The sequence below is a fragment of the Achroia grisella genome, unplaced genomic scaffold (assembly GCF_030625045.1).
Source record: "Achroia grisella isolate CSIRO2021 unplaced genomic scaffold, CSIRO_AGI_Agris_v1 utg241, whole genome shotgun sequence".
Lineage (NCBI taxonomy): Eukaryota > Metazoa > Arthropoda > Insecta > Lepidoptera > Pyralidae > Achroia > Achroia grisella.
The window spans coordinates 235,894-262,028 of NW_026712734.1; the positions used below are offsets into that span (position 1 = coordinate 235,894).

General features: G+C 31.8%; 1 protein-coding gene across 1 annotated transcript; it reads right to left on the reverse strand.

The window, feature by feature from the left end:
• Positions 1–217: 217 nt before the first annotated feature.
• On the reverse strand, positions 218–25,975 carry LOC131842606 (phospholipid-transporting ATPase ABCA1-like). Its single transcript, XM_059191182.1, has 32 exons — positions 25,910–25,975; positions 22,122–22,367; positions 20,899–21,251; positions 20,372–20,542; positions 19,032–19,279; positions 17,724–17,834; positions 17,217–17,361; positions 16,577–16,750; positions 16,058–16,264; positions 15,734–15,819; positions 14,262–14,391; positions 13,269–13,498; positions 12,973–13,138; positions 12,357–12,590; positions 12,038–12,179; positions 11,469–11,575; positions 10,702–10,921; positions 8,954–9,119; positions 8,200–8,415; positions 7,369–7,473; positions 7,097–7,268; positions 6,507–6,632; positions 5,755–5,878; positions 4,994–5,121; positions 4,266–4,390; positions 3,601–3,781; positions 2,714–2,875; positions 2,221–2,378; positions 1,839–1,961; positions 1,504–1,669; positions 1,217–1,334; positions 218–683 (listed from the first exon to the last, which is right to left on the reverse strand). Exons 2-32 carry the CDS (start codon positions 22,352–22,354, stop codon positions 449–451), a joined length of 5,262 nt encoding a protein of 1,753 aa, XP_059047165.1. The 5' UTR covers positions 22,355–22,367; positions 25,910–25,975; the 3' UTR covers positions 218–448.
• Between the last annotated feature and the right edge of the window lie 160 nt (positions 25,976–26,135).

A 26,135-nucleotide genomic window follows, 5' to 3' on the forward strand; every position in this document is an offset into this window, starting at 1 on the left:
AGTGTGAACTCTAAAAAAAAATATGAGACTTGGGTGCTTAGGATTTGATTTACGAAGTATTATAAACACAAATAATTGAAAATATAATATTTATATTCCTTATTATTAAAGTAAAAAAATATAAAACATATAAAATTACAGTAATTTTATTAGCAATAGAATCTAAAATAATTTAAATTAATCTTAACTTTACAATTGTTTTGAGATACATGTATTTACATTATTTTCTATAATTTCAACTAATAATTATCTACTAGTTTATAATTTTGTATAATTAAATCAAAGTCTACATCAATGTAGCATTATCTACAAACATTTTCTTAACAAACTTCTTTCTAATTAAGTTAATGACTTAATACTTACGGAACAATAAACAAATGTTCCTGTCATACAATGCTTTGTGGGTTTCAACACTTTTATTTTAGACGCTGTAAATGTAGGTATAATACTACATATGAGTAACGTGAGGTTGTCCATTGTGTATAGGTGAATTCGTATCTTCTGAATTTTCAGCATCCTGATACTTGGTAAACTGCAAGAATATCTGTTCAAGGGTGGTCTGTGAGATGCTATAATCTTCAACATCTAATTCTCTTTTGGCGTTTTCCATTATTCCAAACATTCTAGACCATGCCATAGTGGAATCTGGTAGGTAATATGTCAATAGGCCTTGATACTCCTCCCTAGAGTAAAATACGAAATATTAAAATTGCCACACATTGCCATATGTATATTTTATTTTCTCTATGTTGACGAAGTACAAGTATATCGCTTACCAACAGGCGGGATATTAGCTTCTTTGCCATTCCAATTACATAAAAAAGAAAGAAGTACCTAAAGTTCCTAGACATTCACACTCCTATTTCCTATACCACTCCGAATGAGAAACGAACCCACCTCATGTAAAGTGGTAACCCTTCTAAACATCACAAACATTAAAACTGTTACATAAATGGACAAAAATATTAAAGTACCTTGGATTATATCAATCTAATTTACGAATAAGGCAGCATTATTTAGCGTTTCTCTAAAATATCTAAAGCTTAAATAGTCCTATAAATTATAGAACTATATATAGTTTAACTTTAACTTTAACTTTAATTATACGAATTTATATATTATAGACTAGATATATAATTTCTAGACATATATAATAATAATATATAATAGGATAAAAAGTTTACATTCAGGTCATGTCGACATTGGTTATACTCACATTAATTTGGGACTTGTGAAATTAGAGCATACATATTGTTTCAGATTATCCACGGATGTTCTCTTTGAGACATCTGTCGCCGCCTCGTCCATTCTTAGTTTAATAGTCAACGTAAAACCTATAAATATAAATATATTTTATTCGATTATAGAACCGATACATAATTAAAGTATGCAAATCACACACTAGGTTCAGATTATTATATTGATTAAATATTCGCTTCGTTCTCATGTGAACGGTGCCAACTCTTATATAAAGTAGTATTTATTAATTGCTCTGTTACAAACCTTGTGAGAACTTATTCTTGAGATGCTGCGGCGTGCCGATGCATCGGAAGCCGCCCCCGACCATGATGGTGAGCCGCGAGCAGAGCGCCTCGCACTCCTCCATGCTGTGAGACGTGAGCACCACGCCGCGGCCGCTGCTCATCGCGCCGCGCAGCGCTTGCCACACCTGCATACACAACCACACCACTGCCACTACTACGGTGCTCTACTACTACTGCGCACCACACTGCTACTAATCCAAATCAAATAAAATGAAATCAAAAATTCATGTAGGACTACGACTACTGCGCAGGCTACACTACTGTCACTACTGCTTCTACTGCGCACATACGCACCTGACGCTTCGCTGCCGGGTCCACGCCGGTCGTGGGCTCGTCCACAAACACGAGCCGCGTACGGCCCATCAGCGCCACAGCCGTGCTCAGCTTGCGCTTGTTGCCGCCGGAGTACTGGTGAACCTGAGAAATGTAAACAATGGTCAATCTGACGGGTAACATGCTCAATACGAGGCCATTATATTAGATATTAGTCATCAGGAGTAGTTCCATTAACTTAAATATTACACCATCAGTATATAAAAACGATACAAATCTCTCTCGTGATGATGATCTCTGACGTGATGTGTGTGTACCAGAATCTCATATTTATGTATATTTAATGTAAGTCCGTACATGTTGGTACTCATAGAATAAACTTGGAGCAGCTCAAACTATTTACCCTTTTATCCAAATGTTTAGTGAAACCAAGTGCGTGCGCAAGTATGCGTATGTTAACATTAGTGCTTTCCCTGTCCAGGCCGCGCAGCAATGAGAACAGGTACAAAGTCTCCCGACCCGTAAGCTCCTCAAACACTGCCTCGAACTGCGGACAGTACCCTGAAAGTAATATGTATTCATTAATAATGTAATGTACTATCATTACATCTGCATTGTATAAAATTAGTAATTTTTAAAGTTGCTTATAGAGTATTACTATTGCATCTTATCTGTGCTACTACTAAAGTGCCTAATGATGACTTCACTTCATTATAGTTTTAACGACTGAGCTCATAATCACTATTACTGTACTAGTCGCCCACTTTGATGTGACTTAACGAAAACATTTCTGCCCTAACTTTACCTAAATGCCTCTCCAATTAATGCTATTCGCCGGACTGTCCCGTCCTAGTACAGCTATTTATATAAAATTTAGCTTTAGTATGTCGACTCACCTATATTTTTGTACACTCTAGTTATGTTCTTCTTCACAGAATCTCCACCGATATATGCATCTCCGGAAGAGATAGTCTCGTCTCCCATCAGCATTTTGAATGTTGTAGTCTTGCCTGCACCATTCACACCCAAAAGTCCGAAACATTCTGATTCGCTCACAGCTACAAAAAACATAAAATTTTCAGTATATGCATAAATTTGTATTGATCCTGTACGAGTACAAATATATACATTATACATGTAAATCTATTTGTCTATAACCTGCTTTAATGATAGACCAACGCAGAGTCAAATCTGTAACAGCTTTTATAAATTCATACGTGCTTTAATAAATATGCCTCCTGGCCTGTAAGACCTTTTCTTTTTAAGATATTGTTTAGCCATTGCCATTTGGGTACGAGAGTCGTACCCAAATAGAACAATAGGTAATGCCATATTAATTAGACGATGGTAATACATGTAGGTATATAATAAAATAATACAAGACAAAATACAACTACTACTATTATGCAACGGAATTCTGCAAGTAATATATTACGTCTCTAAACTCTATATCCGTCATACTTGAGAACGAGTACTGTTTGTCTGTTGCTTTGGTCTGTTAAAGTTGTGTTTGCTGAATAATTAAAAAAATATCTAAAAATTAATCTATTATAATTCAATAGCATATGCTAATGGTCACTGTATTCATAAGTTTTAATAATGATGTACAATGGCATTTGAAAACAGTGAGAGCAGAATTTCTTATCTTATCTTCTTGGCTCGAACCACAAACAGAACTGAAGGTAGATTTTACTTTTCACAAGGGTCTGCAATGAGACCTATATGAAAAAAGATATTGTGATATCATTTGATTTGGCATCTAAAATATTACCGTCATACTTACTAAATGAGACCTGATTGACTGCGAGATGTTTCCCGTAATACTTTGTGAGCCCGCTAGCCACCAAGCTATGTCTGCCAAGATCGGATCCCTTCACTTGTTCCACGTGTCGAGCTTCATCTACGACGTCATTGTCTAAAGTGTTAACATCGATAGGTGGTGCTTTTTTCGTAAATGTGAATACCTATATAAACGCCAATCCATATAAATTAAATTATTATAGAATAATAATTATTATAATAATACAATTAGGTACTAAGATTTAGTTACTAGAAGTCCTACTAACATAGTATAAATTTGAAAGGTCTTAAATATTGGGATGTGTAACTCTACATAGGTATATATATGTAGTAACAACGATAGTTATTATTACATAGTATAAAACAAAGCAGATGTCGCTGTCTGTCCCTATGTATGCTTAAATCTTTAAAACTACGCAACGGATTTTGAAGCGATTTTTTTAATAGATAGAATTATTCTAGAGGTAGGTTTATATATAATACATGTACTCCCGGGTGAAGCCGGAGCGAGTAGCTAATAATTAATAATTCCATTTGGAATTACAGCGTGAGGACAATTACGTATAAATTTCATATTTATAATATATCAATGATACAGGTAACATACAAAATATGTTAATGTAATTCTTATAATATATTTTTTAGTACCTTCTGAAATAGTCTATACTCGACGATCATGAGAAGGATCCAGAACACGGCACCAGATGATAATATTACCACTAAGTACCGAAGAACTCCGGGAGACTCCCATTCAAAGTAAGGATTTTCACGTACTGTAATTATAAATTAAGACATATAATACTTTATGAACAAATCAAACTTTACATCTGAACATTGGCTGTAATATACTATAATTAAAGTTTATATATTTAGAAAATATGATACGTAAATCATTTCTATATAATTTGTTATAGGTAGGGTACAAATATAGATTTTAAACATACCAGTAAATATTTAACATATTATATGTTAACATACCAGTAAATATATAACATACCAGTTTATATTTTACAGATAAAATAATACTGCATAAATGTGCCAAACGAAAGGAGGCCTTATTACTTAAGGCAATTTCGAAGAAACGATCTTGATAATCAATCAATACGAAATTCTATATAAGCTTTCGTTTTATACATATTACAGACTCGGTGATCTAGAGGTTCAGCACACCACCTTAATTCCGTGGGTCGCGGGTTGGATTCCTCGCATGATACAAATATTTATGTATATTATGTATGTATTTAAGTATATCTAACAGATTTTTAGTACTCATACTCCAAGGTCTGCTTAACTTAGGGCTAAATGACGCTGTGTGTTTTGTCCAAGGTTATTATTATTATATTCTACGTTATTTGTATACATATATATGTACTAACTGCAACAGGCACTTGTTCTGTTCTCGCAGAGATACTGCATGTTGCATTCCTGCACATTTATCACCGCTTCCAAGTAATCACAGGCCATTAGGCAAGTATGTTCTGTTATAGAGACCGCGCTTAAAGAGCTGAAAAATAATACATTCCGTATTATATATTTTGTATGGCTTTAAAGTGACAAACAAGCCGATGGACATCACTTGGTGGGAAGTGGATATATATGACATACACAGTAGACAGGGCACTCCACGTCCCTCCGCGGGTTTAGAGTGTCGTCTGCACTTACCCTCATTTTCATTTGCTGAAGTTGTAAATGCTAGCTATGGTCAATTGTAAATACTTCGGAAAAAAAAGTTTCTCTGTATATTCTGATGCCCGCAGTAATGACCCTCTTATGCGATACCATCAAAAAAGAATACAGCATACAAACCACGCTGCGAGTGATATTAATTCATAAGATAGAGGTGACATGAAAGCAACTTTTTGTATAATATAGATAGAATATGAATATTAATGTTTTTAATATTGCATGTAATATAATTGAATTGCATAATACATGAATCCATTAAGTAATGTTTATATTAAGTTTATTTGAATAAAAAATATTTCTATTTCAAATAAAGTTTGAATTCTAAATTCCTTTTGTAAAACTAAACCATTCGAATACCTAATATGTAAAATGTTTTATTAAAGAACAAACAAGCGTATTTTAAATGTTTCTGTTGCTTTTGTTATATATTTCTAATATATCCTGTACTTACCGGAGTGCTGTGACGAAAGAGTAAAGAGGGAAAAACTGCAATATAGTATCCATAATGTCTGCCGCATGAGCTGTGTCAAGCATTGGATTATACAATGCTTCTACAATTTGAGAACCTATAATGCCTGAAATAAACAATAGGTACATTTAAATAATTTTCCTGCAGATACATAATAAAATACAATCTGTATAAATATACAACGCTTTTCATACGCACAGTATTTAAAAGATACATAGGTATGTAGGTACCTTCCGTTGGTATAAAAATGAATAATTTCATAGAATAGAATAAATTTATAGTGGACTTAAGTAATATTGAAATAATAAGTAAGTAATATCAAAAAATACTTTTAGCTTATTTAGTAGGCCTCAATGTAATTACGTTTCATGCATTAAAAAACTGGATAAAAATAAAGTTTAATAAAAAGTATTGCCTTGGAAGGAAGTTTTCCTCTTTTAACTTTGAACTTCAGTATTTTTTTTATATACCTGGATTGGCAAAAAACAGGATAGAATGGCCACCTGACGTTAGGTAAGTGCCAACCGTTGATTATGTACATGAGCAGCACAAGGAATACGAGACCAACGTTCTACCCCTAATACCATTTCCATTTTGAAATATTAAAGTATTATGCAACCGAAACCGTGATTTTATCATACTCAAACATTCAAACTCAGGTAACCATTCAGACAGCTTTAAACAAAATCTAAATGGATATTTCTTATCAAAACACAAGTTAATAAAGTACTTACCAAACAATAAGTTAATAAAGTACATGACAACGAAGCCGACCGCTGGCCCGGTGAATAGGAATGAGAACAGATAATGCAGTGGTAGAGCTGCCGCACCATATACCATGATGCACACGTACATTCGACCTACAAACAATCGGTGAATAATTTTAGTGTAATAATACACAACATCGGAAAATATACTGAATTAAAATGTAAATTGTATAATTTTTTTATTCAAATAAATTTTAAATCTTGGAGCGATATAATTTTTATAAAAATAGCCATTTTTTATAGAAATTGTATCGCCCCAATCGTAATATAGATTCGGAATTAAATATTTTCTTACTTTAGGTTTAACTAACTAAGAAGTATAAGAAAGGGAAGAGAAGAAAATATTAAGATTTTTTTTCCAAATGCTATAATTTTTCGTTTTTAAATACATATAATGCGGTAAATATTACAACGATATTTCATTATTGTGATTAACAAATAATTAATATCATAATAAGTAAGTACATTTGTTGAGTTGCCCAATGAAAAGAAATATAGTAGTTTGTAAGAATTAAAAAAAAGATTTTTGTAACTAGTAATAGCATTCTATTACATACCCAGCTCGGCAAAACTGGACAACCCAATAACTCTGAAGGCCGCACAAGGTAAAACAACAGTCAGGGAAATTTGAAGAAACCAAATCCAATCAAAGACAGCAGCACTACTCCACATCACGACTGGGCGGATTCCTGCAGCTTTTTGAAGAAGTTTTGCGCGAGACATGCGCTCCTGAAATTTTTAAACCTTCGTTTAAAGCACAACGAAAATAAAAGTAAAAAGTTTGAAATTGATTTTCTGACATTGATACTTTAAAGGAGAATAATCATACCTTGATATAGAACATAATGTAGACCGCTGTAACTATTCCTAAACTATTTCCAATCGAAAAAGATAACTGGAATGACACAAACTCTACCATTGCCAGCATGTCACTCTGAAACAAAATGTTGTATATAAGACTACAGACTACATATTTTTATTTATATTTACATACGACTTTTTTCGTTTGTTTGTTTATAGATCTATGTACTCAAAGTGCGTTGCAAGATAGGTAGTAAGATGAATTCTTTAAAATTAGACAGGGCTCTTACTACTTTACTACTTTTTTCATTAGATTATACAATATTTACTTATAATAATGATAGGATAGTTTAAATTCTTAATAATCGTTACTCAGTAGTCACCGAGGTAGATTTTGTACAAAGTAATCAGTTTGGGGTTTTTCTGTGTCGGTTGAAACATACAATCAGGGAGGCCGTTAGCTTACTTGCATAAAATCGCATGATCACATAAAAAAGTATGTACCTATTTACATGACCCTGAAATAAATAATAGCAGCTGTAATATAAGAAGAAAATAGATAAAGCTAGCAGTAAAAAAAAATAAAGTGATCTGATTCTGTAGATCTGTTATCGAGTAATTACTTCATGCAGTGTTAATATTACTTTTTGTATCTGAACGGTCTCATATAATAAACAGATTTATGATTTAGTTTACGTAAAGATACCTTCGTTATCACAAAATGTTTTAAAGTTACTAAAAATACATACATACATAGTAAAATTATTATGAGCTTACTGTGTTAATTCACATTTGATCAAACTGTGTACCAAATTCCTGTAACAATGAACAGTAGCTATAACAGATACTAAAAACTTACTTGATCTCTATAATTAACTTCAAGAGGATGGTTGTTGACATTGATCTCAGCATCGGGTTGGAAGGCCTTAAGCAGCGCATTGTGGAGTGTTGCAAGTGAACTGGGTAAGTCGTGATACCCAAAGTTGCTGAACCAAGCAGTTGCTGATTCATCGCCGAATGTAGCCCCGCTCAGTAAACTATGTCTGATGCTGGCCGTGCCCCCCGTCACGTTCGCCTTTATAATATTTATTATATTTAGAATCGAGTTTTAGAGTACTGACAATAATAGTTAATTCCTTATAATTTATCGTATGTGCATTTCGTTACATTCAGTTATATATATATATATATTGGATAGGTAATATAAATTATAGGTACATGATAAATGTTAGGCAATATTTATGTTGCCTCAATAATATCTCACAACAATTCACCTCACCCCATACAGTCCTAAGCCAAGCAGAGCTTATGTTATGGGTATTAAACAACTGATATCAATAATAAACATACTTATTTTCTTGTAAATATATATATATATAATATACATAGAAAACACCCAGACCGATACAAACAATACTCAATAATATAAATGTTTGTGCCGTGCGAGGAATCGAACCTGCGACGATCGGATGTAAGGTGGTATGCTGAACAGCTAGACCACCGAGGTCATTTAGAAATATTATATAAGATATACAGTTTGTTTACATATAGAAATTTTTCCTTTTTTATTATGTTGTGGTTAAGAAATATATAGGTAGTCATTATTAATATACCCTTTGTAAGTAGTAATCATCGACCAGTTGTCCGTCAACAATTGTGAGGTCCATATTATCTATATCAGACGATGTATACATTTGCTCGTAAGCAGTCTTCGCTAATGCACCTCTGGATGTTGAATTTGTACCATTGAAACTTAAAAGACTTTCTGTGCTGGCATATCTACGGATAAAAACATACACTATTAGTATTAATGATGATCTTCGTCAACTATAAAATAATAACTTTGCAATTTAAATACGATATGTATTAGATATACTCTGGTTTCTTCAAAACGCATAAATCTTTGCCTTTTACTAAAGATTTCCGTTCAAATGGTCTTACCATTGAACAAAATAAGTTCATATATTATATTAATAATTTAATTTATAATATGACATGTTTTCATAATGACTTTTTATTTTTTGATAGTAACAAATTTGTTACAAACTTTTGTATGACTGGAGATAGATTTTATCTGCCTAAAAAACAAATAACAAATATAATAATATAAATGACCCCATTATAAGTAATATAATGGGTTGCATTAATCCAATTAGTAGTACTTGTACTAATGTTAATACTAAACATACTGAAAATATTGACATAAATATTGATTCTAGTAAGAATCCTTTTATTTACAAAAATTTAAATATGACTGCAGATTTAAACTGCTGAAAAAGACAAAGGGAAAGCTATCAGAATTGAAAATTGTTCACCAGAACATACAAAGTTTTCTCGGCTGTGAATTAATTATTCAATTGTTTTTAGAAAAAAATAATATAGATGTTCTATGTTTAACTGAACATTGGCTCAAAGTGAGCAATATGATGTTCAGCTTAAACAATTATAATATTGTCAGCTGCTTTAATAGAAAAATAGTAAATAGAGGAGGTTCTATGATATTGGTGAAAAATAATATAAAAGTAAAAGAACGTAGTGATATTGGCAATCTTTCTGTTGAATGTTGTATTGAAATTTCCTGTGTGGAACTAGACAATTATATAGTTATATGTGTTTATAGACCTCCAAATAGTGATTATAATTTATTTGAAGAGGTAATGGAGGATATTTTAAAAAGAGTATTTAATATTAACAAAAAAATTATAGTGTGTGGTGATTTCAATGTTGACATTTTATCACATAATACCACAAAAACTAAATTAATGAGTTTATTTCAATCCTTTGACTTGAGTAATATCTACCAATTTTGTTATTAAGGATAATAACAATTACTATTAATACGTTTTTTTCGTGTAGTTTGTATTATATAATAAATATAAAATCATGGACTAGTCATGGAAACTTGGGGACATCTGTCACCCATATAACTACTCTAACGGGGCTAGGGTACCATTGCGCTGACTTATTCATAAAGGGCTATCTGACAATCGTGACCTACTTCCCATATTATCTTTCACAGGTGCCGCCGTCTGACTAAATGTGAGAGGAACGTCATTTCATAAAAAAAATTGCCTAAACTTTTATTTACCTTTATCTAAGAACTTTTATCTAACTTTATATATATATATATATAGAATGTGTCGTTTAAATACGTGATCCCGATATATTGTATTTTGTATTGATAAAAGCGTCAACAAGCAACTTACTTAATATAAAAAAAAAAGTTACCTTGTAACTTATGTTTAGTACATGTATCTATTTCCTAAATACTTTAATATACCTTCTGGCAACGATGTATTTATTAGCTATCTACTATGAACTAAAATACTATTATAATAACGAACAAGTACTACTTTCTTACCCTTCAGTGAATCTGAGCGGACGAGATTGTAAATCACCTTGCAGTGACATTATATATTCCAATACTGCAAGTGACGTTACTATTTGGACTAAAGGAACTAAAAACTGTAGTAAAATTAAAGTCCATGATCGTATTTTGGTTAGCCAGAGCTTCATCCAAACTGCCGTAACATGCTGCCTCAACAACTGTATCCCCGTCGTCAATACTTCCTCATAAACCACTAAAACAGTCATAGGTCATAGTCATACACATACATACACTAAACTAGGTACCGACTTGATATCTAGTTAGTATATTTCCCAAACTTTGGGTAAATTACAAAACACTGGCGACGTTTGCAGAATATCAATTCGAGAGGTGAAAGATTTTTGGCACATAAGCCATTAAAAAAATAAGTGATCTTAAAAGATAAATGAGCAATACTTAATGCAGTGTCAATTACTTTTTGTATCTATACGGTTTCATATTATAAGCAGACTTATAATTTAGTTTACGTAAAAACACCTTCGTTGACACCAACTATTAATATGCAAAGATACAAATATATTACAATTTCAGTAATAATATTAAAATAGATACTCATCAGGCCTGCCACATGAGTTCGGGTATAAATTATTTAGAGTACTGCGTTAATTCACGATTTCATCTATCTGTATACCAAATTTCACTTAAATTTAGTGCCTAGGCGTGATTGAGTTAAACTCCAATAATTACAAACGTAAACGTGTATAATATTGACAAGGGTTATGAGATAAAATAATACATACACTGATCTGTAGACGATGTGTCCAAGTCTTGTGCGTTTATATTATTTGCACTAGCGATTGTATCAGTTTCATCAGAAATAGAAGCTAATTCGGCATCAGAGCCCACTCTGAAATAAATAATGATTTCAATACTTGTTCAAAGTATTACAACATATTTAACAACAAACTATAATACAATCGTTGAATAATACAACGCTAAACGATTGTACCAACGTATTCTTTCACTACGTATTTTCCAAGAAGATTTCCACGGATTCAATATTTTTACGGAAATATGGTTGTTATATTTAAAGTACATACAATTACTAAAAGAACTTACATAATCTAATTTATTTTTAATAAAACAAGTGAATACATATTTTTACGAAAATAAATGATGATGATAAGTATTTTAAGTCGGGTAGTAGCTTGCTTTAAAAGCTAAAGATTAATACATCGGCGTATCCTCTTGAGATTGGCAAAATCTGCAGAGTTTTGTTGTGCATAGGACTATGTATATCATTTGTTTATTCTAAAAGAAATAGAGGTAAGGTAGATACTTAATTAATAAATAATGAAAATATTCTTACGACAGGAAAACATCTTCTAAAGTAGTTGCTACCAAACCATAATTTTTAAATTTAATATCGTCTCGGTTGGTTTCCAAATCGTTTAACATAGTTTCGAATTTATCTGAATTCTCATTTGACAAGCTGTAAGTTAGCTCAGTACCTAAAATTAAATACAAATATATTTTTCCTAGGGCCTTATCTGCTTATTTAAAAAAAAAAATTTTTGACTTATCATTGACTTAAAATAATAATTGGATTGTAATTGGAAACTTATAAAAATAAATTAATGAAATTAATTGCAAGTTAATTGGAATATATGAAATATAATATAACATACCACGATCTTCTTTAATTTCAGTATTGGGAATGTATTTATTGATTAGTAGAGTACATGCATTGTGATTAAATTCTTCATTTTTCACTACAACTAAAGTGTATCCAACGCCGTAGTGCTTCTTTAGGAAGTATGGAGAACCGACACATTGGAGCTGTCCATGGGCCATGATTGCCACTCGGTCTCCCAGGATGTCCGCTTCATCCATAAAGTGGGTCGTCAAAATTATAGAACGACCTTAAAGAGAACATAATGAGTAAACATTTATTCTTTATACCTTACACACAAATTATCATATTAAAAACTTAGATATTTATAAAATATTTATTCGCAACACTAGCTGTGACTGACTGACTTTCACTTTTTTTTATTTAATGAATAATTTTCTTTGAGTAGGTTTGCATAAGCGAAGTAGTAGGTAGAGGGTCCATTTAAACTAGAAATAATAATATAATACTTTTGGAGAAGTGCGTTATTAAATATGTTATTTAGAGAGCGTAAGTCTTAAAATAAGAAAGACAGAGAGACTATGTAAACAGTTAGGAACTGTAGTAGGCAGTACAATGAAAAACAGTTTAAAACTTATAATTTCTATGTCTTTTAATTTCAGTTGACTTGCCTTTTTTAACTTTTTGTAGAAGGTCCCAAAGTGCTCGGCGCGACGATGGGTCCATACCTGAGGTGGGTTCATCCAGTAGGACGACGCGAGCTTGCCCACTTAAAGCTATACCCACACACAGGCGGCGCTTCTGTCCGCCAGACAGGCCTTCGGCTAAATAGTTGCGCTGAGAAAATAAAATTAAACATTTTATGAATCTACATTATCATTGAATTCAAATTAAATATTACATTTTTCTTTAACAAACCGTCCAAATCCACTAATTCTTTATATGTAACATTTTTAACACAACTTACCTTTGATTGTAATTCCAAGTCGTCTATAAGAGTGTCTATTTCTTTGTTTAATTCTTTGCCCTTGAATCCCTTGAGTCTTGCAAAAAATTCCAGATGTTCTCTAACTGTTAGTTCATTGAAAATGACGTTGTGTTGTGGACAAAGGCCAAGGTTACTGCGAGCTAATTTCATTTGTTTCTTCATATCATAGCCTGCGATACTTACCGAACCTCGAGTGGCAGGCAAATTACCTGGCGACCGATATACAAATATAAATATAAAATCTAAAACTATTGTTTATTTTCAGATCAATTGTGACCAAATTCATCATTTGATTAATTTCAACATTCATTCAAAATCATTGTGCCATAAATTTAATTTTATCCTAATGTACACACAAACTTTAATTACATTTCTACATCGCATGTGATGTTGATAATTTGCGATATGTCATATCTTGTTTCAAAGGCTTAACGTTTGAAACACAAGTAGACCATGACCCCTACCCATAGACATTAACAGACACTAGGCTAGTATTTTTCTCATGTGATAGAAGTTAAAAAAAGTATATATAATAATCAAAATAGTAAAAGTAATTAAAAGCTGTAAACGCGACGGGTGAAAGACATACAACAAATGCGTATGGATTGTGTGACAAGGATTAAGAAAATAAAGAATAAATGTATGGCTTGGTATGAGCATGCGTATGAATAAAGATAATATTTTAAAGAAGGTAAATGTTATATATAAATGTGCATGATTATAAGGGCAGATGAATAAGAGCCCACAATAGAGATGGATGAACTGTGTGATAGATTTTGTGGTAGCAAACAGAGTGAATAACGATGACTGCGAACAGAGATAATAACAAAGAAAAATAAATAAGGAAACGCCGATGATGATGACAGTAGCTAATACAGAAGTAATATATAATTTGATGCTCTCGCTACAAATAGGTTTTAATAGTATGGCAATAATTTTATCAATATTGATTAGTAACAATTAATTACAAACCTGTTAGCATTGATATAGTGGTAGACTTTCCAGCACCATTATGACCGAGTAGGACAGTAATTTGGTCGTCATAAATATTTAAAGACAAGTTATTCACGGCGGTGTTCGCACCAAATATTTTAGTCAAATTCTGAAAAGGATTTTTGTTATATGTTATAGATATACAATTATATCAATTTGTATATAAATAAATTTATTGATTGAAAACCAATATTATAATATTAGGTACATAAATTGCACTGATGCTCAAATTAGTAAAGCAACTATAATTTGCATATTATTATTTACTTCAACAGCAATAACAATATATTAACTACACCAGCATATAATCATATTACACTTTGTAGATTTATTATAATTACAATTACAATTGGACAATAAACCTATTAAGAGACATTTTATAAGTTGTATGTGTATAAGTTATAAAGATTATAGATAGATTTTACATTCAATACGGAATAATAATAACATGGTTCTTTATCATTTTATAGACAAACTTGCTGTTCCTAAGTATCGTTTAGAAAAAGTCAAGGAAAGGTAAAGAAAAAACATACCAGAGTCTGTTATAAATCTGCCAGAAAAAAGATTTAAATGTCAAATAAAACACTTCCTTTAAAACGATAATAATGTTTTTGTAGAAAAATTTTAATTACATCCTATCTGTAAAAACTTCTGTTAGATCATATTTATATCAATAAGGTTTTACAATAAAATACCAGAGTCTGTTATAAATCTGCCAGAAAAAAGATTTAAATGTCAAATAAAACACTTCCTTTGCAAAAAAGTTTACTATAAAATTGAAGAATTCGTTAACGATAATAATGTTTTTGTAGAAAAATTTTAATTACATAGCACTGATCTTGTGATGAATCTGCATTCCGAATGAGTGGTAGAATCAAAATATGACTATTCAAAAGTGCTTGTAATGAGTTTATTTGAATAAAGATTATTTCTATTTCTATTTCTATTACAATTACAATTAGAGACATTTTATAAGTTGTATGTGTATAAGTTATAAAGATTATAAGCGACTGAAATATTCTATATTGACTTACTTCCATAGAGAACTATATTTATTCTGAGTATAAGCATGACCACACGTCTACCTGAGACGTGGTTACAAACAAAGCATTAAACATATTAAATATATTATGAACAATACCACTTCAAAGATGGTGATATTTGGGGCTGTATCAGACAGTGATATCAAAGGATATTGTGTCAACAGATGGTGTGTGCTAAGCACCTGTAACCTCTTACAGGTGCTTGCAGAAACTTTCAGTGTTTTGCCAGCTTTATAAACGGATATGCTATTTTGTTGATGAATATCGATATAGTATAGTAGATTACAAATTTTCCGAATGGACATTGGTTAAACTTTCACTCTATACTAACGTAATACTATGATTTCAATTTACTTCCATTTTCAACAAAAATAATCACCAAAAATTCTTACTGACTTCTATACTTACTCTAATTTCAACACCTATGGTAAGTTCAGGTGGATCTTTTTCCATGGTTATTTCTCCCATCTCAGGAGGACCAATTGTTTTTACATCTGTGAAATAATATACATACATAAATTACTTTGTTAATAATTTATCATTTCTGTAATAATATATTACAGAAATTATAAATTATTAACAAAGTAATATAAAATACATATATTTAAGATAGATTTTCATCAACTTCAATTTTGGCAATCATTTGAATTCTATCTACACAGAAGTAACGTGCAAACGTGCACAACGTCGAGAGCAAGCACCAGATATCTATAAACAAAAAAAAATGCTTACCCGTATCTTGTGAACACCAGAAATCTTTTCGAAAAATAAAATTCCAAGGCTTTGGTATGCCATATGGCCCGGGTAGAACTTGCTCCAAATAAAGTGCTATTAACATATATATTAACGAATCTATCAATAAAAATATAACCACATATCCAAATGGTAAACGAGTTGAGTTTAAATCTGTGACTGACATGAACTCCCCCCATTGCATACCTAAAAGTATAAAATAAATCAGTCTTGTTAAATGGTCATTTTTTAATGGACCTACGTAGTACTTGCATCCACCGATAGAATTAATAGTCTTTATTATAATAAAATCAGCTATGTCTCTACATTAAAAACTAAAGTTTTGTCTACTTATTTTAATGAGTCATATTTCGATTGAAATTTTTATCATAGATATATGTATAGCAGCATAACATTTAATATTTATTTAATTCGGTAAACAAACATAAAAGTTACTCTATTGTTACTATGAATACAAGAACTCCTATATATAGGTAGGTTTATGAGTATAATACTAACCGCCTAAAGTCTCCTTGGCCAGCAATTGATGAAAACCGTATGACATTACTGTGTTTATGCTAAAAAAGGAAATTATTTGGCCTGCAGTTGACAAATTGATATCTGCCATCAATAACACTGAAGGAATGTATGATAGAAACCAAACAACCCCCATAAACAACGCTGCTGTGCTGCCTAAAACAAAAGAGTTTTCAATCATTCAAATTGTACAGTTTTGTCAGCTATTTACTACTAAACTACTAATTACTACCATAAATTACTAATATACAATAGCAACAATACTATTATATATTTTATATTTACTAGATTTTTTTTTTACTTTCTAAAAACCAGGCAAAATAAATAAATAATAAATCAGAAATGCAATATACGTCAATTTAACAATTGATTTATTAAAAATATGTATTTATATTTGTTTTCGTATAAAAAACAAACACCTTACGTAAAAAGTAAGCAAAGAACAGAAGATTTAAGCAGCTTTTCGGAAGTTTTAGGGCAAAGGCAAAATCCTGAAAAACTATTTATTACGTGAATTGGTGATTGATTTTTAATCAATTATCAATTCGCGGCACTTGGCATACAAAACAACGTAAAATTTTATTAAAAGTATTTAATTCACGTAATTATTTTATTTTCTTACCCACTGAGAAGAAGCCACTGATCATGAAGCAGAAAAATATTGTACAAAACAAATATAAGGCCAAGAAGAAAAATAGCACATCCCAAGGAGTTTGCGTGAATAAAGCGTAGTCACCTATACCTTCGTCAGTAGTAAACCAGGGTACCTAATGCAAAAACATAAAAACATATTCAGTAAAAGTTATCCTATTAAGGTGACATTTGTTGACTTGGGGTTTTTAATTAATACATATTTTAATGTGATATGGAATGGAAACCTAGATGACGATGGCCCACATTTATATTCATAAGTGCCAACCTCCGCACTATACTTGTGTATTAAAAATACAGACATCAAGTCATCACAACAATTCCGAAGGACTAACGTGTCATGCTTCCGTACCCTATAATTTCACTGGCATATCTCACCCTTCAGCCGACACACAGCTTATAAAGTAAATTGATTGGCGACTAAAATTGCTGATTATGCGTATTAATTTATATGTATTGATATGATTACATTATTTACCTTCAAAACAATCACGATAAGACCAGTAGCCAATAAAAGAAATATGAACTGTTTCAAAAACCATGCACACCAATGAATCCACGTAGGCATTCCCATTATTTTTAAAGATTCCTGTAAGTTGTAATAAATATTTAATGAAATATTTTATATCTTCAAACTATATTATCTCTATTCAATGCTATCTGTAGCAAATCATTTTAAGAGGCCTGTGGATTGTATTCGGAATTAGGTTCTTTAAACCCAAAACTGTTTACGATTAATATTTTGTACAAACCAAAAATTTTAAAAATTCACGAAATTGTTTTGTTATTATTTGTTGTTGTCTTATGTTCATACAAGAATGTAAAGAATGTAAAGGCCTTTGTTGTACAAGCTATAATATGTACCTACACGTATTGTAATATAAAAATTGTTTACTTATTTGTAAATATTACAGTTGCAGTACCTATTACTGCTACATTACAAATCTTATTAATCGGTAATATCATGATCACCACTCTTTTCTATAGGTACCCAGAATATCATAATAAGCAACTGCATGATATAATATATAGGTAGATATAGAATATAAACATTTACGTTTTACGTTAATTAAGTCACAAAATGTATTTGGTTGGCGCAAAAACACACGGCCATAGGAAAGTATGCCAGTGCGCTAAACCGTTAACCTAACAAAGTCATTATACAAAGTTTTCAACCATGGCAAGCATCCTCGGATTATTTTATCCGTATTCTCCGTTACCAGACATTAGTCAGAAAGATGTTTTAACCATGAATCTATCTATAGATGGTGTAACAATAACAATTCAACTAATTTGAGGGATAAATTTTAACTTACACGCGCATACTATATAGTATATAGATAATATAACAAATTTATTGTGATCGTATCAGTGACATTAATTAATGACATTCATTCGTACTATATATACCTACTGTTATCTTATTTATATACAAATATTTATGAAACTTTTTGATATTTTATTCGATTATTTTGTGTATTGCGATTATGTTAGTTATTTATACGTACTATGACCTAATACATGAATTTGGATGTTTGGCACTTTGATAAACCACATCCTGGATTATTTGACAAATACTTTTAATTAAATTCGCGTGCATATAGAGGTAAAAATTTGCTATGTAACTACGAACTCTTTACATGTTACTTAATGAAATATGACGTAAAAATACCTATCTAATTTATATTACAGACACGAATATAGGCCTTTCGCGATTTCGTCTAATTTCTATATCAAAAAGTAGACGAAATCGCGGGTGTTTGTTAGTAAATATCTAATTACAAACCTTCAGTTGCAATTCCTTTTCAAGTGTAACAACTCTAGTAATGTTTATGGCTGTGTAACTGAAACTTATGACTATAAATATAGGAAAGAGGGCCTGCATCACTTCTATTGCAAAATCTTGTACAAACGCTGGATGGGGAAACCTTTGAAAATTCACATTAAATCTTCTAAAGTTTTCTCCTGTTATTCTAGATATCAACTCCATAGATATAAAGTGTTGTAGTTGCACAAACATTTCATGTACATATCCTGTAAAAAAAATAAACACTAAGTCAATATATAAATGTTACCTAGTTTAAATGATGTTCATTGCTATTAATCACTAAAGAATTAGAATCTATGAAATATACAAATATACGATATTAAAGCAAAATTATGTACATTTAGTGACTTAGATCTAAACTTGATTAGATCTGCAGCACATCTTATTTATTAGTTACTGGTTATTGGGAATAGTTACATGACCAAACTCAGAGTACCTAACGAATCATTACTTTGAAATTAATTTGCTTTCTCGCTTGAACAACGTATTTAAGCACGTTTTTTTATTAAACTGTGTATTGATAGTAAATACATGTCCGTCTATATCGCTTGTAACCGTTAAATATTTGGAAATTTGTGAAAGAACTGTTACACTATCCTTCACTTACTAAAAATGGGTGAATTAATTATACGTTTATTTGCGTAATTATACAAAGACTATTTGTTGCTAAAATAAAGAGAAAAACAACGGTAGTATTTTTTATACTACGAAGGTTCAATCAAGGATACAGCCCACTTGATGGTAAATGGTTACACAGCAAAGGGGCTTTCGTAGCGGTGAATGTTAGGGTTAATTGAACTAAGTTCAGTCGCCCCCAATCAGAGACTTGTGTAAGAGTACTCTCAATTTCAGATACTGGCTGTACGTGGTTTACCTTCACAACGAAAAGATATATATATATATATATATATATATATATATATATATATATATATTTCATGCATACTAATATTAGTATGCAACCTTAGTATCGTCCGCATAACTAACACTATCTAACACTGTTGGGCCGCCAACTTTAGCCGCCTAGATATGGATGTAAGTAAATGAAATAATTAAAAAGTCAATACACATCAAAGAAATTTTATGTAATATTGCCTGCCGCCATTTATACACTTAACTTTAATTTAATTTAATTATCTAAGTGTGGATGAAGGAAGCAGTAGTTATTTTCACAGTAGTTGAGGCTCTGAAGTACTTAACTAGATTATCACGCATCATGGTCGCCTGACATAGTACAATTAACAACGACCCCTCTCTTCCCCTTACAGAGTAATTGTAGTATACAATTATGTATTTACCTGGATCACTGCCACCTACTGATGAAGATGATCTAGGTCCTGGTACTTCAAATAGTGGAAAAATCAAATCTGTACGCCAACTACGACCACCAGATAAGTAAAATGAATTTAAGCGAGGCCTTTCAGGAAACCTTAGGGAATAATTTATATTATTTGGTATTTCGGTTGCTCCTGCAAATAAACAAGTTTTAAGTAGCATTTAGTTAGCAGTAGCTAGAATATAAAGTTATAGTAATATGTTACATTCATCGAATACAAACGAAATCACCTAAAAATGTTTAATAAAATTAAGGTATTAAAATAATACGTTAATTTTATTAATATGGGACTTGATACAGTAATAAAGTAGGCAGTTGCGTAGTTATCAGACTATGCAAAAAATGCTAAAAATCGAATGAAACTATTCTCGCTTGTTATATTGAAATACGTTTCTAATAAAATATTTTCTTCATTTCAAAAGAAGTGACAAAATATGTAAAAGTTTAAATTAATTTGTATGGCTTTAGTTTTTATGAATAACCACGCACCGTGTAAAGTATCATTGAATTCCACAGCAGCCAGCACCCTTCGAGTATATACTTCATTAGAATATATCCCTCTGAGATCAGCACTACTGTTGTAAGCTTCAATCTTTATTAATGATTTCAGAAAATTATTTATAGAAATTGAATTTAAATCTGTCGTATCTGTCGGAAGTGTAATATCTGGCGGAATTGGCATATTCTCCAATATTTTTTCCAATATTATCTTCAATATAATTTTTATGAGATCTACTACATTGCTTCTGAAAAAATTCGTTGTGGCACGTCTAACAACATCCTCCAACACTTCGCTTTCTGGTGAATAAGCTACAGTCATTCTTGTCAAGTTCATACCAACCCTGAAAAACATAAGTTAATAAAAATATTAGTATAAACATTGTGCAAATCGAAGACAATAAAAACAGTTTTTACAAAATATTAAAGCTATTGGGGATATAGACACTGAGTTAGGTTATGCCCGGTATTGCTAAGCCGTTTTTAAGAGACTGTCTATCCGTCAATACGATTTTGTTTGTGAATTTGTAGAACTGTACATTTTTAGTTACAAATACATTGCAGTAATAGTTATTGAAATTAATAGTACTAATAGTTGTTTATGTAACTAATGGAATGGAATGGAAAATAGACGGGTGTTTAAACCCGTCTTTACCGTAAAATATACCGTAAACCCGTGAATACTCAACAAAATAACATCAAATATAATTCCAACAGAACTTTTCATATTAATCTATTTCAGTCGTCGTGAGTGCTAAGGGTTATGTCATATGAGATAACATTAATAGCATCCAGAAAATCTTTAAGAACTTTCCCACTTTCTTAAAATAAAGTACCTATTACAGAATAAATAAAATAATACTTAAAGCTCAATTTTTTATTGTTTTTCTAATACTAGCCTACTACTAATTTTTATGTTATTTAGCATCGCGTCATCGCTTTTTCGAAAAGTCAGAAAAATATGTTTAATGAAAACGTACCGCGGGCAGGCGATAAAGATGTAGTTCATATCTAATAGAGTTAGAATTACTACATCAAGTATTCACACAATCACTTCAATTCTACATATCTCCATATTCATGGCCTAATATTAACTAACATTATGATTTCTGGTGTGTCGTACAACTTCGTGGAGCACAAGATGGTGGGCTATGAACTCGTACAAAAAAAGGATTATAGAAGCAGCCTTCGAACGGAACGGACCAAGTACTTACAGAATACTTAAAGATGAAACGGTGAGAGAGTGCACAGGTACAGGTTCAAAGGATCGTAGATCGACATTCCTTGGCTCGATTTGCCAACGAAGAAGCAGAATAAGCGAAAGAGTTACAACTGGTAGTAACAACTCGGCTACGGTCTGCCAAGGGTGTCTCCACTGCTGCAGGAAGTTCTTCCACGTCAACAAGCGGAACTTTACCCACGAGTTAGCTTCTTTTTTTTGCCGCATATTGAGACGGTATCTGAAAAAATAATACCTTTTAATGTAATTGATATGACAAATAAGCTCACGGCTCACTGGATAGTAATTTAGCGATATAACGTAATGTCTACATGTGACACCCGGGACACCATTAATTCGTATCTCGATTAAGATGTCATGCCTACTAACCCTGCATTTTCTCATCTTTCAACCGAAACATGTTACAAATCTATATTTATTCAAAAGTTTACTAAGCTATACAAATATATAAATCTTGAAATCTAGTAAAACTGCAAGTTATAACTAGTAATAAAAATACTTTTCGTTAATCGTCATCGTAATTAATTATTAACTAACAGAAAGTATTGTCTTAAATGATTTGCAATTATTTACTCTTCACGGCATATTTGTTATTGTCACGTGAAAGGAAATTATTCTAATATTCTATCAGTCTGTACATAAAAGGTTACGAGTTCGCAACTCGTCAAAATTTCCTGCTGAACGATTCTCAGGTTCGCCAGCTAGTTGTAGCCAGTTGTAAACTCATTGTCATTCAGCTTACAGATCATACAGGCTATGCGCTATAGATTTCTATGGCTATCCATTATGATTTTATCATGCTAACACGCAACCACTCGCACATACAGCTAGTAGAAGTTTTCATAATTTTAAGCTTAATTACTCCGGTTAACATTCGTAAATAACTAATTATAATATAAATAGTTGAAATATTTAGACAGTCAGCATGACTAGCACAATCGATGACTCTTCAATGACACCAAACAACAATATCATATTTTATGATATAATATTTCAGTAAGTACCTACTTATATCTGATAATGACGTCATTAAAAAGATACTTATCATTCAGATAAGACGACCCCATACGGGCAAATTCAGTACAAAATACTAAATGTTGCATAAGAGAAAATGTAGATGAGTCAGGCAACAACACTGCGATATCGATCTCGATCTCGAGTTTTAAGAGTTCATTAATAAAGATATTATCTTATCTGTTGTAAATACCCATATACACATTATAATTTTTTTATTCGGTTTTCTTTGTAATTTCCGAATATTTCTTTCACTCGCATCTTTATTTATGGACTGTACCTATTTAAGACGACACCATTGCTGCGTCTAGTGTTTGAATTATATTAATTCGTTATTTGTTGTAATACTTTAAAGACTAATCACAAGGCTGCAAAAATTATCTCAACACTGATATCGCAAAAATTTTGGAAGCCCTGCTATAATATACAGAGTCAAATCAAATCAATAATATATTCAATATAATCAAATTAATAATCATTTATTCATGTAGGGAGATTTTAGCCGATTATGAACGTCAAGTTTTTTGTATTCATATTTTTCCCTGCTGTTCAGTACAGTATACAGATTCAATTGAGACGAACTGGCAAGAAACTAACTAAATTTCTTTTTTTAAAAAACAATTTATTTACATAATGGCCCCGTATAGGTTGAATGCCAAACATATAATATTAATAGAAATCCCGTGCTTCATGCACATAACAAGGTTTTGCTTCACAAATATCATTTAGCTAATATTTTAAAACTTAAAGGTAATTTCAGTATATCCTTTGGTATCTTATATATAATATAATTTTTATATCCATTCCCATAACATATCTATTAACTTTTTCTAAACAATAGTTAGGAAAAGCAAGTTTGTCTTTAAACCTAGTATTAATATTATGAATATTTATTTATTTTATGTATTCTTTATTGCACTATTTAAAATAAATATACAATTGGCGACCTAAATTCCTAACAGCTAACCATTTGGGAAACACAGAAAGTGGTTAAAGGGCCGTAATGGGAAAAGAAATACTTTTAGTATTAGGTCCTTACATATGAAATTGGCGTTTTGTCGTACTGGCCACTTTGATCTCAAATATCTCATTGGTTAGGAATTCCAATTTCAAATTTATACAGCTTTTTACTTTATGCATCTGTTTTTTGAAAACCGTAATCGCAATCTGTTTTTCTATCTTTGCGTCACTCAGTTTACAAAATGTAGGTAAAACTTAAAATATAGCTTTATTTACGAGTACGAGTTCCGCCGTGGCGCCAGTGCTGCAAAAACGGTTCCTAGGATTAATGATGTGTATGGCGGTGATGTCGCAAAATAATACACAATGCGTTTTTAGTTGCAACGATTTCGTTCTGGAAATTTCGACCTGCAAAACAAACCCCGTGGGCGGCCGGAGTCCAAGGTTGATAATAAAGAATTGAATTGTGGAAGCAGATCCATCGTAAACCACCTCCGAGTTAGCTACATGCTGCGGTGTTAGTGACAAAACTGTTTTAATACACTTGAAGCAAATTGGGAAGGTAAAAAATATTGAAAGGTGCCTCCCTCATGAATTGAGTAGACCAAATCGACAAACGCGCGTAGACTGCTGTATTACATTAGTCAACCGGCATAATAACGAAGGGATGAAAAGTAGATCTTGTACGATAATCGGAAACGCTCATCGCAATAGCTGAACCCTGGCGAACCAGCCAAATCCTGCCCCAAGCGAAAATCCACTCAAAGTAAGTTACTTGTGAGCGTTTGGTGGTCTAGTGCCGGTGTTGTTCACTTCAGCTTTCTTAAATCTGGCCAGACGATTACGGCAGATGTGTATTATTAGCAATTGCAAACAATGATGGAAAAGCTAGCTGCTAAACAACCGAGGCTGGTCAATCGCCGTAGTACATACGCCGTAGCCACTGCTGCTTCAGGACAACGCTAGACCACTGCACAACAGACAGTTACCAAATTAGAAGAGCTTCAATTGGAATGTCTAGACATCCACCATTCTCCCCGGATCTTGCTCCAACAAATTACCATTTATTTCGAAAATTCAATAACTTCTTGCACGAAAAAAAATTAAAATCCGATGGGGCAGTCTAAAGCGCCTTCAAAGATTTTATTGATTCCCGTCCGAATATTTTTTTAGTAATGTGATCAATGAACTACCTTTGAGATGGCAAAAGTGCATAAATAGTAATGGTACATACTTTGATTTAGGTTACTCCCTTACAAAACGCCAATTTCATATGTAAGAACCTAATATTTACCTAAGTTAGGTAAATATCTCAATAATAATATGCTTTTGTAACAATAATGTATATGTACTTAATATTTACTTATGAATACAAATGTTGGTAGATACCGTGCGAGGAATCGAGAGCGGTGTGCTAAACCGCTAAACCACCGTGGCCGTCATGTTGTTCTAAGACATTTATAATCATTATTATACCTCTTATCCTGTAATTTCACTAACATCTTACAATACAACTGCATTGTAAGATGTTAGTGAAAGCAGATGCAACTGCATCTGCTTTCCAGTTGAAATAAAAGTACCCTAACCACTTCTTATGTCTACGCTATTAGTGCAGTCGAAAATGTAATTCCATCCATAGCAGTAAATAATATAAGATAGGTATAAATATTGTACAATTGCATGCAACCAAACAAATAATAGATAACCTAAATTAATTAAAGCCAACGCAAGGCGTAACGAAAATTACACATAGGTATTAAGTAGTATTATTTGGTATTAAGTACTTACATATAAGTAATAAAATTCTTTGTATGTCTAGTATAACGGCAAACACGTGTCGTAGAGTCTAAGCCCTCATGTAGAAATGTAGGCACACGGCAGCATCATGAAGGTGGTAGATTGACTGACTTCTATGACCCAATTCACACATTCAGGTTTTATTTCAAATGCTTAAAAATAATTATAAAATTCTTCCTGTAGCGGGAAAATCGCAATTGAAAAGCAAATATTGGAA

What these genes read in the sequence shown, in the direction of transcription:
- LOC131842606 (XM_059191182.1), bottom strand. Translation starts at nt 22,354, where the DNA reads ATGCGGCAAAAAAAAGAAGCTAACTCGTGGGTAAAGTTCCGCTTGTTG. An exon ending in AGTATAGACTATTTCAGAAG is followed by an intron (nt 3,782 to 4,265) that starts GTACTAAAAAAT and finishes GCGTTTATATAG; the next exon opens with GTATTCACATTTACGAAAAA. An exon ending in ACCCGGCAGCGAAGCGTCAG is followed by an intron (nt 1,670 to 1,838) that starts GTGCGTATGTGC and finishes TTGTGTATGCAG; the next exon opens with GTGTGGCAAGCGCTGCGCGG.